Here is a 16532-nt window from a genome sequence, read left to right as displayed (position 1 = left end):
GTCTTTTAAGATTTTTCTAAAAAGAATGGGAGACATCTTCATGTTATACTTATCACTTTTCAAGGGATAATTGAAAGAAATTCCCTCTGCAGTATCCGTGAAAGTGTGCTTAAAAATGATAAGTGGCTGGCTAGGAATGACCAAAAAGATTGACCACACTAACCACCAACACCTTAAAAGAATTGATGTAATATCAAAGAGAAACATCAAAGAAAAACACATCGTCTAGATAACCTGACTTAGTAGAGGCATTTGGTTAAACCATCTTACCGTGAAATCAAAACAATTTTCTAGTATAGTAGCAACATTTCTATGATATTGCTAATTGTGGTTATTTTAATTTTAGATTCAGAACCATACCAGGAAATGGATCAGGGCGCAACAGGAGGAGATGATTTAAAAGGACTTGGACAATTACGATTGGACGATGATAATGAATTTCCACCAATGACCCATAAGAATGATTGAATATTTTAAATGATTTTTTGGTAAACCTGACGAACAATCAGATTTCGCCTTTGTAATCATTAAGTACACTATCAAGTTATTGAACTTAGAAATTCAAATGAAGTAGGTTGATAATTTTTCATTGACCATGCACACTAGCCACCAAATGCTCAGTGTGTTTTGTTCTCCTGAATTAAAATATGTAAGTTTGAAAATATACTTTGTGGCCAGTACTTTCATTAAATGAGTGTATCTAAATAATATCATTACAATTTTTATCTGACAACATACCTAGATAGTGCATGAACAAATATGATTATATCCTACACATCAATACTGAAATTATCTTTCATATCAATTTAACATGACATTAACAAGGGAGGAAATATACAAAATAGCGTTATCAAACTCTGTCATTACAACTCAGGATATTGTTACCTGTGATATTTGTGAATCAGAAACAAAACTGACCTGTTTGAACTGCGATCTCTTAATGTGTAACAAGTGCAATGATAAAATTCATCTTAAGATTAAAAACGCTAAAGACCACACAATAGTTGATATAAAACAGGTAGGAGTTAGTGGTGGTAAAGGAAACCTAGACTTTTCAAATATCAAATTGCACACATTACAACTATGCTGTATTTTTTGTAGTAATTGTGATGAGCTTGCCTGTCCGAGCTGCATTACAAAAGGTAATGCAGGACATACGTTCATCGAAATTAAGGAAGCATATACCATGAAAGTAGAATGGCTGAAAAATAGAAAAGGAAAATTAGAAATGAATAGGAAAAATCTAGATGATGGTCAAAGAAAACTTAATCAAATTACAGAAAAGGAGAAATTCAAATGTCAGAAGACTATTTAAGATATTCAAAATCAAAGGGAAGCATTAAAAAGAGAGGTAGATAAATATGCACTCAAACTTATAGAAGAAGTTAATCTAAATATGACATGCATCCAAGATTCAATTTCTAAAGAGAAGAAAAAAGTCTTAATAAGCAGACAAAAAGTGGAAAATAATTTAAAGACAGCTGAAGAAATGCTAACTATAATTGACATGTCTTTTTTTCAAAATGCTGACATCTTAAAATCATTGGATGATGAAAGAGAAGCAGTCAATGTTATCCATAAAAGTGTGCCAAAGTTTAAGCAAGGGAGCATTTTGCAATCAAATGTTGGGACATTGTATGAAGATGTTAGTTCCAGCAATACTGGAATAGATATGAAAGTGAACAAGGAGTTTACCACTGGATTAAAACATTGTCAATACATATCTGCTATTTCTGATGGTTCATTGTGGATAGGTGATGGTTTAGCTAAGCTCTTGCACAAAGTAAAGCTAGAGGGGAACATTCTCACAACAGTATTAACCATAAACACTGCACTACGAGATATAGCGGTCACACATAATGATCTACTGATTGCAGATGCAACATCAAAGCTAAAATTCGTCGATAGAAATATTGGCAAATTAAGTGATTTAAAGTACAAAGTCGACCAATTAGCGATAATATCTGTCCATATAACATGTGATAACAAGGTTATTGTAGGTGCAATGATTCCTGGCAAAGCATTCCCCGTGACAGAAAGAAGAGTGGTAATTGTAATGGACCAGAAGGGGAATCATCTATCCGTGTATGAACAAGATAAACATAAACACAATATATTGTCATACCCTAGGAGTATAACAAGCACAAGTAATGGTAATATCTTTGTTAGTGATAGGATCTCAAGTGATAAGCGGGGTAGGGTGTTGGTATTGGGTAAGGATGGAGATATTTTAAATGAATACACTGGATGTCATGACATATACCATAAGTATAAATCATTGCGAATTGCCAATACAACAGCTACACTATCAGACAACATTGTTGTTTTTGATTTATACCATCACCTCCACATCCTTGACAGTTCTGCTAATCCTAAATACTACTATGATATCAGAGATATAGGGATCAAGTATTCATACTGCCTTGTTTTCACATGTCCTACAACATTCTACCTTGGATGTTCACCACCTACTAGTAGTACAACAAATTCCAAAGTCTATGAGATTCAGTGTTCAAGATTTTAATAAAAAATCTAATTCATAATGAAAATTTGCAAATAACTTTCAATTTTGCAAGTGACATATCAAAATAGTAACATTCATAAGGCTATAGTGGAGTTATTATGCTAGATATATAAATGTCATAAGTATTTATAATTGTAATTCCAGTCGTGATTTAAAAAATAAAATATTTTAGGCCTATAAGGATTTTTAAAGTACGGTCATCACTGAATAGCATAACAATTTTTTTTACAGTTTACAGTTAAAATTTACGGAAAACAATAAGAGCAATCTTTTTAACGAGTTGATTATGGTTTTCGACTTTCTGTCAATTACGTTTTCTCCATGAAACTACGGTAAACATTGCTAATTGTGCCCAAGTTGTATGAACATTTCTTCAAGTTCAAGAACAAATGCCGACTGACCGATTCTATTTGAATGAATTAATGTTGATGATCATTAAATGACCCGTCCGATAAACGGATTACCTATAACAACAGATTATGACACCTGTTGTAACCGTTGATTAGCTTGGGGTCGTAAACAAAGTCATATACTTGTCGCCAGGTAAATTTTCGTAATTGGCTGATCATATCAATACGAACAAAATAATATACCAATCGATCTTCAAAAAAGGCAGGCCCTGCAAACTGTAAAAAGGGCACAGGGCGGCACTCGGGAAAGAGCGGGCGGACCGCCCTGTGAAAACGACCTAGCTGGAACACTGAGTTTGGCAAAGCCTCTCAAACAAACCTAATAATTGTGTATCTTAAAGATACAAAGGCTCTTGATCAAGAAAGAGAGTTTGAAGGATAGATAGATATCTCAAAGTTTGTTTGATTTAGCAAATATATATATTACCATGTTTGGTTCATGAAAATGAAATTTATATATATACATTTTGTTTAATGTTACTAGTTACTACATATGTATTGATGTTAAACTTCTAGTAATTACAGAAACTGACATGTTTCATATTTGAAATTGTTAATGAGCGAATTCAACATACTGGTTAACATAGAATCCACATTTATAGTTTGCATTTGTTTATATTTTGGAGTAAGACTTATGGGCATTATGGACGATAACTGTAGCATGTACTTCTGTTGTCATATGTACAAACTATTTCAAGTTACACAGCCTAGAAAATTCATATAAGTTAGATAGACATTTTTAAACTGATCATTTATGAGCTACATTGTTTGAAGACATTAGTTCTAGAAATATGGTACTAGTAATAGACCTATACTATAAGGTTTGGATTTGAAGGGTTGGCACCATCAAACGAGTTTAACCCCGCCACATTCTGTATGTGCGTGTCCCAAGTCAGGAGCCTGTAATTCAGTAGTTGTCGTTTGTTGCTGTGTAACATATTTGATTTTTGTTCATTAGTTTGTACATAAATTAAGCCGTTAGTTTTCTCGTTTGAATAGTTTTACATTTGTCATATCGGGGCCTTTTATAGCTGACTATGCAGTATGGACTATGTTCATTGTTGAAGACCGTACGGTGACCTGTAGTTGTTAATTTCTTTGTAATTTTGGTCTCTTATGGAGAGTTGTCTCATTGGCAATCATACCACATCTTCTTATTTTTATATGAAAGTGAAAAAGCAGTTTACCACTGGAATGAGAAACTGTTAACTTATATCTGCTTGTTCTGATGGTTCTTTATGTATTGGTGATAGTTTTTCTAGGCTCCTGCAAAAAGTAAAGCCAGAGGGAAATATTCTTACAACCCTATTAACCACTAACACTGAACTAAGAAGTAAAGCAATCACACATAATAATGATCGTCTGATTACAGATGGCACAACAAAGCTAAAACTTATCAATAGAAAGAGTGGGAAAGTCAGTGATTCAAAATACAGACTCAGTGTTGATCCATTATGGATAATAGGTGTGCATATAACAAGTGATCACAATGTAATTGTAGGTGCAATGAGTCCTTGTAATGTAGTCTTCTCTGCAAGTGGAAGAAGAGTGGTAATTGCAATTGGCCAGGAGGGGAATCATCTCACTTTGTACGAACAAAATATACATAAACAAAATATATTTTCATGTCCTTTGATAAGCACCACCATAAGTAATGGGAATATCTTTGTTGTTGATAGGATTTCAGATGATTTGAGTGGTAGGAAAGTGGTATTAAGTAAAGGTGAAGATATTTTAAATGGCTACACCGGGTGTCCAGGTACAAAAACATATGATCAATTGTTTAAACCAGTCATTACAACAACTACTATCTTAGATAAGATAATTGTAATTGATTTCGACAATCACCTTCACATCCTTGACACTCCTGCTAACTTGATATTCTGTTATAATACCAGTGAAATAGGAATAAAGTTTCCAAACTGCCTTTTTTTCACAAGTTCAACAACATTCTACCTTGGATGTTCACCACCAGAAGCCAGTCCCACAAATGCAAAACTCTTTGAGATTATATGTTCAGGTTTATGATAACAAATCCAAAGAAATTGCAACAGAATGTATGTGTTTTTAGCATTGTCTATGTAAACTTTCATTCATATAAAAAATCCTATGAAAAAATAATCATATAAAAACCACAAAAAGTAAAACAATGTCAAAATGCATTTATTGGGGACCAATATACCTTTCGTATCTTTTAATTTTTTTAATATTTTCTTGGATTGCGTGACACAATCAAAGTAAGAAATTCAGCTATCACACATTTTATATATATTATAAAATAAAGTTTGAATTCATTTGCACTTTGCTGTTCAAACCATATAGATATAAAAATTCCTAAAGCAATCCAAGACAATTGGAATTAAAAAAAAATGCGCGTGTTATTATACTAATCATAACCCATTCATTATTTTAAGTATCGGAAAACAAATATATTGGTAGGTCTCTTGACAAATCTGAAAAACGTTTACACATAATATTTTTTTCAGTAGTACTGAGAAATGTGTTACAAAAATATTAAGTTCATTCAATATATGCATATAAAATAGATATTGGAAAACAAGAGGTAGGTGTCTAACAAATCCAAACAAACTTACACATAACACATACTCACTGTCAAACGGCTGCATGACAAAATATGAAGAAAAACTGTTTGAAAGTATCAAATAAATGTGTAACGAAAATACATGCAGAGTGAAGGGACCAACATACGAGGTAAATGCAATATAGCCCCAATCTTAGAGTGAGGCATAATTATGCTTTTTAACAGAATGTATTTAATTAGTTATTGTAGTATTTTACAAGACTTAGTACAAATCTACAAAATGTATGACAGCCTGTATTAAACTTTTTATTTGTTGAAGAAAAGCCACTTTAGGATACATCTTAAAATTTAGGATATTTTACTTTGACAAACTAAACTTTAAATGTGGGGACTGTGTCAAACCTTTGATTATCGATGAAAACCGGCAAAATTTAAATCCTCAACGTGTTTTTGACCAGCTATCCTACAATTAAATTATATTTATTTAGAACATCTTGTTTTACATCAAACATGTTTATTTTTTATGATAGCATTGCTCGTGAGTATAGGGCTGGAAAGCTGTACGTTTGTGTGTGAGTTGGCGGAGAATGCGCGGGCGGGATCGGTAATACAAGTATTCTAAATTGATTAGATTTACATAGTTCATGTAGTTAGCCAGTTTGAAATGTCATGTTACAGTTTTTAGAAAAGTTTAATCTGTTGCTCCAATAAAACCACACATAGCACTAGTCTGGGTGATTTTCTTTTTGGCTCTTGTGCTCTCATATGTCTCCATAGGCTTCCCATGACTTTCAAAATCTTTAAGCGCCTACATATACCTGACGCAAGTACATGTTTTTCATTTAATCTCTGCTCTTAGTTCAGCTCGAAGTTTTTAGTTTTACATTAGGGTTAGGGTTAGGGTTAGGGTGAAAATGGGACGTTATCTTAGTTTTATGCTTAATGCCGATCTTATGAGTCAAGCCATTTCCAACTGATTTTTTGCAGTCTGTTCTTGTTCTGTTCTGTCACACCACTGTCTAAGGTTTATAGGGGAGGGACGAACGCTCACAACCATGTTCTGTATGTGCCTGTCCGAAGTTTGGAGCCTGTAATTCAGTGGTTGTCGGGTGTTGGTGTCTGTCATATTTGTTTTCTGTTTTGTCATAAATCAGGCGCATGGTTTTTTCGTATAAATTGTTTCTCATTTTTTCATGTCGGGGCCTCTTATAACTTTTATTGTTAAAGGTTGTACGGTGACCTTTGATTGCTTAAATAAGCTTCATTTGGACTCTGTTGATTGTTGAGTCATTGGCAATCATACCACATCTCCTTATTTTATATTTTAAAATTAAAGTCAGTCCTTCAATATAAAAATAAGAAGATGTGGTATGATTGCCAATGAGACAACTCTCCACACGAGACAAGTGACACAGAAATTAACAACTATAGGTCACCGTAGGCCTTCAACAATGTGTAAAACCCATACCGCATAGGCAGCTTTAAAAGACCCCCAAATGAAAAATGTAAAACATTTCAAACGAGAAAACTAACGGTCTGATTTATGTACAAAATAATGAACGAAAACAAATATGATATACAGCAACAAACGACAACCACTGAATTACAGTCTCCTGACTTGGGACAGGCACATACAGAATGTGGCGGTGTTAAACAATTTTGAAGGCGCCGACCCTCCCCTAACCTTCGACAGTGGTGTAACAGTACAACATAAGAACAAACTATAAAAATCAGTTGAAAAGGGCTTAACTCATCAGATGGATACAAAGAAAAATTCATCTAACAAAACACAGGATGGACGTGGCAGGGTACTTATAGATCCCCACAACAAAAAGACACTAGTACAGATCTGAGAGTACTCTCAGTTACTGACAGCTAGTTCAAAGCCAATAACAACTAATAAAAAAATCATGCATCTAAGACTAAAATATCAATCAGTACACATCCAACATCCAATGGATTTAGTGTAAAGACGTCATTACCAGTCACAGAAAAACATGACCTTGTGCAATGCCAAAATACAGGTATCGACAGATTGTAGAGCCATAAATGTGCATACGTATATAAAAATAATATTTAGTTTGATTTTAATTTACTGATGACAAAATCAATAATAATACCAATAAACGCAATATTTAAAGATCTAAGCTTATTTTTTCCTGAGATATTTGTATATTATTTACACATTCATGTATTACATGAACTTGCATTATATCATGTATTTTTCTATATAGCTATGATATAATTTCTGAAATAAAATCTTTCGTGATTTTAAGAAAAAAATAAATTACATTTCAGAAAAGTAGACATTTGTAAATAATATATTCTTTGTACTTTTTTATAATCAACAAATTAGCTTTCCAACCATTCTTTTTAAAAAATTTAACAAAGCATAAGTGACCAGTGTGACTTCTGTAATTTTTGAGACATTTTGGGTTACAACCTATATGGTGAAGTCAATCATGTAAAAAAAATAGCTTGATAAAAACCTAAAGTGAATGAAGTTTACTTTTGTCTTAATACACTGGCTTTATTTTTGCTGACGATATAGTTTTGATTGCACCTAATGAAAAAAGTCTTGAAAAAAGGCCTGACTGGTGTACAACATGAAAACTGCACGTAAATGTGTTGATCTGAATATAATTTTAATGCATGGAAAAAAATCTTGATTATTTTGATACATATAAATACCTCTGCGTTAGGATGGATGAACACTTGATATCTACGAAAACACAAAGGAATTCACAAAAGCACCCAGCCGTGATCTGTGAAGTTTAATGATGAAAGTGGTATTAAGAGGCATTGGTGCACTAAAACATTTAGTGCCATTTCAGTTATACAAAACAGAGTCTGTAAATATTTTCTTTCCGTTGGAAAACTGACTTCGAGTATAGCTGCCTGTTGTGAAATGGGATGGATATCCTGTCATACAAAACGACGAATATATTACTGCAGACTATTGTGTAGATTTTTCTGCCCAGAACAAAATGGAAAACTATCAAAATACACATCTAGGAGAAAAAGGTTAGACTTTTGAAGTTGACAACATCGTAAATACTATAGACATTTAGAGATTTTGTATGCGACTTGTCGTTTTCCACAAAAACTGTTATGTGAACTGTTATCGTAAAGTTGGTAAAAACCGATAATACAGAATGGCGCATATAACTTTTTAATGATCGGCGCAACATACAGAAAGGAGACAAGTTACGTACATACATACTGTTTAAAAATAATGTAAAAACTGAACCGTATGTTCGCCAAAATATATAAAGGCCTAAAAAAAAAAACAGGGCTCTATTTCAATCCGTTACTTTCTGTTGGCATATAAGGCTAACAAATTCTCCAAGCCGCCAATACCAGTAGAACAAGATGCGGTGTATTTGTATTCTGGAACGTGTAGAAAATGAAAAACATTTCCTCATTGTGAGTGAAAATTTATGATGATTTATGATGTATTTTTTTCTGAATGCTCCAAGTATATGGATTATTTTAAAGTCCTTGATAGTGAAAAAAAATTCATAAAAATCATGAAGTGTTCCCATATCGAATACTATTTGTGTAAAATGATGACGTCACATATAAAGAACACTAATTTCTGCAAATCTTTGAAAAGGAAGGATAAAAATTTAATTAGATATCGTCTAAAAAATCACTATAACTAGTGTATTACGATATTTCTTCACTCTCAACAGTTAAATTTTAATTATTCAAAAAAGCTTCACCAGCCTCGCGCTTTAAATATTAATTTAAAATTCAACTGTCTCGAGTGGAGAAATATCGTAATACACTTGATGCAGTGGTGGAACCTATATTTACAAACGTCTATTTCAAACATAGTCAAATAATTATGGATTTGTATCTTTTAACAAGCAATGTTTAGTAGTTTTAATTTTAAAGGGGCATTAGCTACGAGATATAAAAGAAAATTAAAATATGATTTTTTTTTGTTCAATCATTAATGAAAGTGTAATAGTGAAATAATAATTCGCTTTTCAAAGCCTGTTTGGTTCAATTTTGTCAAAGTAAGCTAAGAAACATCGTTGATTAATTATTCACTTGCAAGTGAATAATTCGACCTCATTGAATCCGTGACCTTTAATTTAACCCCTTAGCAAGAGATGGGTTGCGAATGAATTAGGCGTGTTCAGTTATTAAAAGGAAAAGAATGTCAACATTGAAAGTGAAACAAGGGTAAACCATTTGATTGACTGATTCGATCCACAAAAACTCCTTTTTATACAGGTAAAAATGATGATTGGCATATGTTTTTAACCTATTATATGAAATCAAACAGACCTAGAAAAATCCAATTGCACAAGTTCGCTATCTATTTTTATCTATATTTATGTTTATATTTGGTTTTATGACCGTCGGCAGTCTTCGGACGTCACCTCGATGGTTAATTAGATGGCGCCTAGACTAAAATACACACGAAATGCTGATTCATATTATCGAGCCCATGCATTGTAAATTGTTAATTTAGACTTTTTATCATTTTGATATACATTTTAGTATGTTATAAATCAAATATGAGAATTTGAGTAAAATCGGTGAACATGAATTTGACAACTAATGCCCCTTTAAGGTCAAGAAACAGTAATTGGGCTATGTCACAGATTTTGGTAAATTTTTAATACAACTTTGGCTCATTGATATTGACTATATCTGAAAATCGAAAAAAAAATGCATTAATCTCGTTTAACATCTGAAATATTACTGATTGAACTCTTTTAAAATAGATGATAGAAAGCACAATAAATCGGAGAAAAACGTTCTTAAATTTGTCTTAAAATCATCAAATCCGCAATTTCAAATAATGTTAGTAAAATAAAGACAATAAAAGAGATAAATGCATTTTTTTTCGATTTTTCAGTTATAGTTCAACGAGCCAAAGTTGTATGCAAGATTTCAATATTTCAAAATACCAAAGGGACATTCAAACTCATAAGTCGAAAATAAAGTGAAAAAGTATCAAAAGACAAACAACAGTACACAAAACACAACACAGAAAACTGAGCAACCAAAAACTTGGGAAGATCTCATGTGCTCCACATGTGGCATCCGTCGGGTTGCTCATGTAAGTTCAAACCCGATGATAAATCTAATTTGGTAGATCACATTCGGGCAAAGGAGGACGGGATTGTTATATCGACAATTGGAACATATCAGTCGTCATCTGTGTAACAGATATTCCTTCACGGTCAACCAACTCGTAATGGCGTCCGTTTTATTCACGAAGGGATGATTTCACCTTCACCTCTTGGAAATCTTGGTTTAATAGCTTCATTGTGAGCAGCTACCCTCTATTAAAGAAATCATGACAGGAAATACAAGCTCTAGAATATCGTATAAACTGAGAGATATACAAGCGACTGCCATACAAGTGAGAGGTTTAGAGCTATAAAACCAGGTTCAATCCACCATTTTCTACATTTGAAAATGCCTGTACCAAGTCAGGAATATGACAGTTGTTGTCCAATCGTTTGATGTGCTTTATAATTTGATTTTGCCATTTGATTAGGGACTTTCCGTTTTGAATTTTCCTCGGAGTTCAGTATTTTTGTGGTTTTACTTTATGCTCCATATGCAGGCGCTGCTGGAATAGAAATGGAAAGAAAACGAAAGATACCAAAGGTTATTCAAACTCATAAGTCAAAAATAAACTGACAACACCATGGCTAAAAAAAAAGACTAACAGACAAACAACAGTACACAAAACATAACATAGAAAACTAAAGACTAAGCAACACAAACCCCACCAAAAACTGGGGGTGATCTCAGGTGCTCCGGAAGGGTAAGCAGATCCTGCTCCACATGAGGCATCCGTCGTGTTGCTTATGTTAGTACTAACCCGGTAATAAGTCTAATTCGGTAAGTCACATTCGGGGAAAAGGGGACGGGATTGTAGTTACGACAATTGGAAAATATCCGCCATCATCTGTGAAACGGAAATTCCATAAAGGTCCACCAACTGGTGATGGCGTCCGAAAAATCTACGAAGGGATGATTTCAACTTCACCACTTGGAACTCTTGGTTTTGATTGCTTCCTTGTGAGCAGCAACGCTCTATCAAGGAAATCGAAATAGGAAATACAAACCCAGGAATACCGTATCAACTGAGAGATATATACTCCGTATGCAGGCGCTGCTGGAATGTTGCTACAAAGAAATGGAAAGTTCACAATTTGGAAGCTGAAATCATCTCTTTTGTCGTAAAGTTTTGTTTTCATCCGACCCTCATTGTCAATTTCTAGATGTAAGTCAAGATATGAGGCAGACTTAATTGCATATGTGTATCTTTTATTTCAAGTTCGATGGGATAGATGCGTTCAACATAGTCACCAAATTTTGAATTATTTAGTGAGAGAACATCATCTATATAGCGGAACGTAAAGTTAAAGGATACTTCTAACTTCTTTTTTTTTCCTAAGAAGTTCCTGTATGGAGTTAGCCTCATATGAATATAGGCAAGAAGAGGAGCACAATTGGTTCCCATGGAATGCCGATTGTTTGTTGAAAAACACGTCCTCCAAACGTATCAAATATGTTGTCAATCAAGAAATCAAGCATCTTGATAATGTCAGTTTCAGAGAATTTTTTGTTTGAATCTTAGAGTGATTTTTTACCAAGTACGATTTATCCCTCCTTAAGACAAGATACTTGTATCTACGTTGGCCATTCTTTTATATGAGACAAAGCAGGACAAACTCTTTCAATTTTTTTTTTAGTTTGGAATAGTGATTACTTGTGTAAAGTTTAGAAAAGTCAAATGTTTTAATACTATTGCAAGATGAAAGTCTTAGATTTCATGTACTCTAAAAGACCTTTAAAAAAGAATTTTTTTACTATCCACATCTGATTTAATATCAATTTTTAAATAATTATCACAATTTTTATCCCAATTATTTTGTAAGATGAAAACTGTGTTCTGTATTTTTGGCATATGATTAATTACTAGGTGGGTGTTAAACAATCAGAAGCTAATGTAGGAATACTGGTCTTGTACAGGTTACAGTCATAAACTAGTTTACTAAAATCAAAACTTTTTAAATTACTTTAAAACAAATTTGTATACTTAACCAGTCTTACGTATTACTGTATATGAAATTTATGTAAGTTTTCCAAAATGTAGGACGTGTAAGCAATGATGTCATGTCTCAACAGGCATATCTTCCAGTGACATATCAATAAAACAGAAAACTTTGCAATATCTGCTTTAATTGGATCAGAGATGTTTCTCTCTGGGAGTACTGTTTATATGTTTTTAACAAGAAATTAATTCATGTCTGACAATTTAATGTACTAATGTGAAAAATAATTCCTGATTTATATGAACATATTTACATATGTAGTTAGTATTAAAACTAGATGTGTACAAGTTCTTATCTAATTCTATGTATTAATTTTTATAGAAAAAAAAAGGAGACATTGGTGTGACTGTCCGTGAGAAAGCCATTCTGTAAAAAGGATTTATAAGTAAGATTTGTTGTGTGTTTTTTGTTGTGCATGTACTGATTTTGTGTCATGGATGCATACCCCATATCCTTTGTTATTCTATTATAAGGTTCCAAACAATGACTTTAAGACATGCCATACTATAAATAAGCTTCCATAAAAAATAGTAAAATTAATAGCAATGACCTATGATAGTAGGCTACATAAAAACGAATCCCATAAAAACCTGGGGTGAAGAGTCCAAAAATCGTAACTGTCAATCGAATTCAAAGGGTCATTAAGGCCGCGTAAACATTAATAAATAGTTCCAGTATTTTCCTATGCTTCATTAGAAAAGCTAATAACAAATTCTTTAATTGTAGTAAGGGAACAACTGTGGATTCCTAATTATTTATTTGCATCAATTCTTGTTGATTCCATGTGTTTAGGGAAACCATGAATTCTAATGCTGAATAAAGTATAAATATACTATAGGCTTGTTGACATTTCAGCTTATTTTTTTCATTTGACCATCACTGATGAAATGTGCGTCTGCTGTAACAAATTATAAGCCTGGTATCTTTGATGAGTTTATAAAAACTTTTGCAAAAACACGAGTTCAAATATCCACGAAAATATGCGTTTTTCTCAATCCACGAAAAAAGGTTCTTTCAAAAATAAATATATCTACTGTAGTTAAAAACACACAAATGATTGTTTACTATTGGACTTATTATTGACTGCAAAGTCCTTAATTTACAATTTCCTACTTAAATAATTCTGTGTAATACTTATGTCAAAATATTATTAAATTGTTAGCTGAGTTGTTGGGTTGTAAGGGCAGAAAATGCTTTGCAAGTAATTGAAGTTTGTTTTTATTCCTATAAATGGGCCCATTACTTACCCTTTGATTGTCCCCCGCGTAACGCGTTGCGGGAGAACATAGAAATACCGGGCGTCTGTCCTTCCGTCCACCTGTCTGTCTGTCTGTCCGTCCGTCCGGTCTTGTTAGCGCTCTCACGTGTAAAATTCTTGCCAGACTTTGATAAAACTTATATCATATGTTTATATAGGTATCGTCTCGGACAAGTTCGAAAATCAGTGTCGATCAATTTTATTTTTAAAAGAGTTATGACACTTGGAAACATTAATTATATGGAAAATTGCATTGTTAGCCTCTCACAGGTACAGTTTTTGCCAGATTTTTATCAAATTTATTTCAAAGGTTTATAACAGCAATGTCTTGGACAATTTAAAAAATCAATGTCGATGAAATATATTTTTAAAGAGTTATGTCCATTGGAAATATTAATTATATGAAATTGCATTGCATTTGCTTTGAAGCCTTCATTTCTCTTAGATATTTAAAAAAAAAAAATTTAAAAGAAATTCTTTGTTTCTGCTAATGGCGAGATAAAATATGTGCAATGCAGGGGACATTGGAACTCTGTTCTTTTATTAATTTCTAAATTATTTTGTTAAATTTGAATATCCACAATATTCAGACATTTAAAAAAAATTGAGTCAAGTAACTTTCAGTCAGATATCTCCTGTTTACACCAATGTTTACAACAGGATGAGAGAATATCTTAAATAACCTGATGGCACTCTTTCAAATTTATTCTAGATGGAAGACGATATTTTAGTTTGATAACAAGATATTCAGATGTTATAGATTAAGCATTCCAATATTCATTAAATGTGAATCAATTTTCAAGAGGGGTTGAAGATACCCAAGAAATATTCAAACTCATAAGTCGAAAAATAATTGACATCTGGCATACAAAATTGTAATCCTGGTATCTTTGATGAGTTTATTGACAATGCCATGGCAAAAATAAACAACCAAAAGAGAGATATAATTAATTAGAAACCATAACATCAAACAATGGTACAGTACCAATTCAAATATCGTAAATCATGAAACACGGCTAATGAAGTGGACATTATTTGCTGCTTAAAACTAAGCTTAATGAATGATAATGCAATGTACTGACATGTAACTACTATAATTCCTGTTCTCCACAAACACATTTACATTTGCTTTATTTGGTCTTTTAAAGGTAGATTAACTGTAAACCGCCATCTTGGATTGTAAAATAGCAGTTCACAATCAGGCTAGTTATTTGCTTAAATCTGAAAACTTTGATACAAATTGGCTATTATGAGTAATTCTGTTTATTGGTACAAAGAAAAAAATGTGATTTATTGCTTTATTTTAACTGATATAACAAATACCAAATATTTGTGTTTGTTTGAATCAAATTATGAACTTAGCCATTTAAGGGGAGATAACTCAGATAGTAAAATTTATATACTGGAATAATTCAAAAATTTACAATTTTTTACTTGTAGCAAGAAAACAAGGTCGTTACACCATTTTTCATTTTTATTTTCTTAAAGCCTATTTTAAAACCCATTTAAAATTTTATTTCAAAATTCTATCTCAGATTTCTTTTTATTCACAAAAAAGTGTTTTTTCATGAACAATCTATGCAAATTTTTGCAATTTTGTACGACTTGTATCTTGAATTATATACTTTTATTATATTTTTGAAAAAAACATTGAAAAATCTTCATTTTAACAAAGTATAAGAAAATTCTATTTGAGGAAATATATACCAATGATCCACCTTAACTTGTTTTATTCAAGCATCGCTGAATAGTCTTTTGTAGACAAAACGCATGTCTTGCATCCAAATTTTAAACCTGGTATCTATGATGACTTTATATACATTATCATGGCGTTGTCAGTTTGTTTTCGATCTGTGAGTTTGACTGTCCCTCTGGTATCTTTCGTCCCTCTATTATCAGAAACTAAACATTTGAACAATATGAAGTCATTGACACATGGCTTAAATGTTTGCATGAACCTGAATTGCAATTATACAAATTTAATATTATGAATCTTAATTTAGTATTATGAATATTACGAAGACATAATCTTTCAATCAGTTTAATTGAGGTCTGGAGCTGGCATGTCAGTAACTGCTAGTAGTCCTTTGTTAATTTATGTATCATTGTCATTTAATTTTGCTTAGTTTCATTTGTTACCTATTCTGACATCGGACTCAAGACTACTTTTAAACTGAGTTTTACTGTGCGTATTGCTGAGTGTTTGTTTATTCTACATTGGCTAGAGTTATAGGGGAGGGTTGAGGTCTCACAAAACATGTTTAGCCCCGCTGCATTTTTGCGCCTGTCCCAAGTAAGGAGCCTCTGGCTTTTGTTAGTCTTGTATGTTTTTTAAATTTAGTCCATTTATATGTATTAGAGTCCAGTGTGACGTCCATTTTTACTGAACTAGTACACATTTTGTCTAGAGGCCAGCTGAAGCCCGCCTCCGGCTGGGGGATTTTCTCGCTGTGTTGAAGACCCATTGGTGGCCTTTTTTCTGCTCTTTGGTCGGGTTGTTGTCTTTTTGACACATTCCCCATTTCTATTCTCAATTTTATCATTCGTCTCATAGATTTTCCTTAACAAGTGCACCTTTTGACGAAATATACTAGTTGTAATGCCAAGACCTAAAAGTCGAACTTTGTGAAAATAACAGATCAATTACAAGGCATGTAAAAACAAAGGAGATGAGGTATGATTGCCAATTGGACAACTTTACACA

General features: G+C 32.7%; 2 protein-coding genes across 5 annotated transcripts in view; one reads left to right on the top strand and one right to left on the bottom strand.

Annotated features, from left to right (window-relative positions):
* LOC127709295 (WD repeat domain phosphoinositide-interacting protein 2-like) overlaps window positions 1-480 on the top strand; it is a 92097-nt gene extending 91617 nt beyond the window's left edge. For all 3 annotated transcript variants that reach the window (XM_052214759.1, XM_052214757.1, XM_052214756.1), the window contains one exon: window positions 347-480. In XM_052214759.1, coding sequence (XP_052070719.1) covers window positions 347-468 — 122 coding nt within the window. In that variant the 3' untranslated portion in view covers window positions 469-480. The remainder of the gene's footprint in view (window positions 1-346) is intronic.
* Window positions 1-16532, bottom strand: part of LOC127709288 (uncharacterized) — a 145342-nt gene that overhangs the window by 50822 nt on the left and 77988 nt on the right. The gene's annotated exons all lie outside the window — the stretch shown is intronic.

This window comes from Mytilus californianus, unplaced genomic scaffold (genome assembly GCF_021869535.1).
Source record: "Mytilus californianus isolate M0D057914Y unplaced genomic scaffold, xbMytCali1.0.p SCAF_7, whole genome shotgun sequence".
Classification (NCBI taxonomy): Eukaryota; Metazoa; Mollusca; class Bivalvia; order Mytilida; family Mytilidae; genus Mytilus; species Mytilus californianus.
The sequence above is the reverse complement of the archived record's forward strand: the minus strand, read 5'-3'. Positions and strand labels throughout refer to the sequence as shown.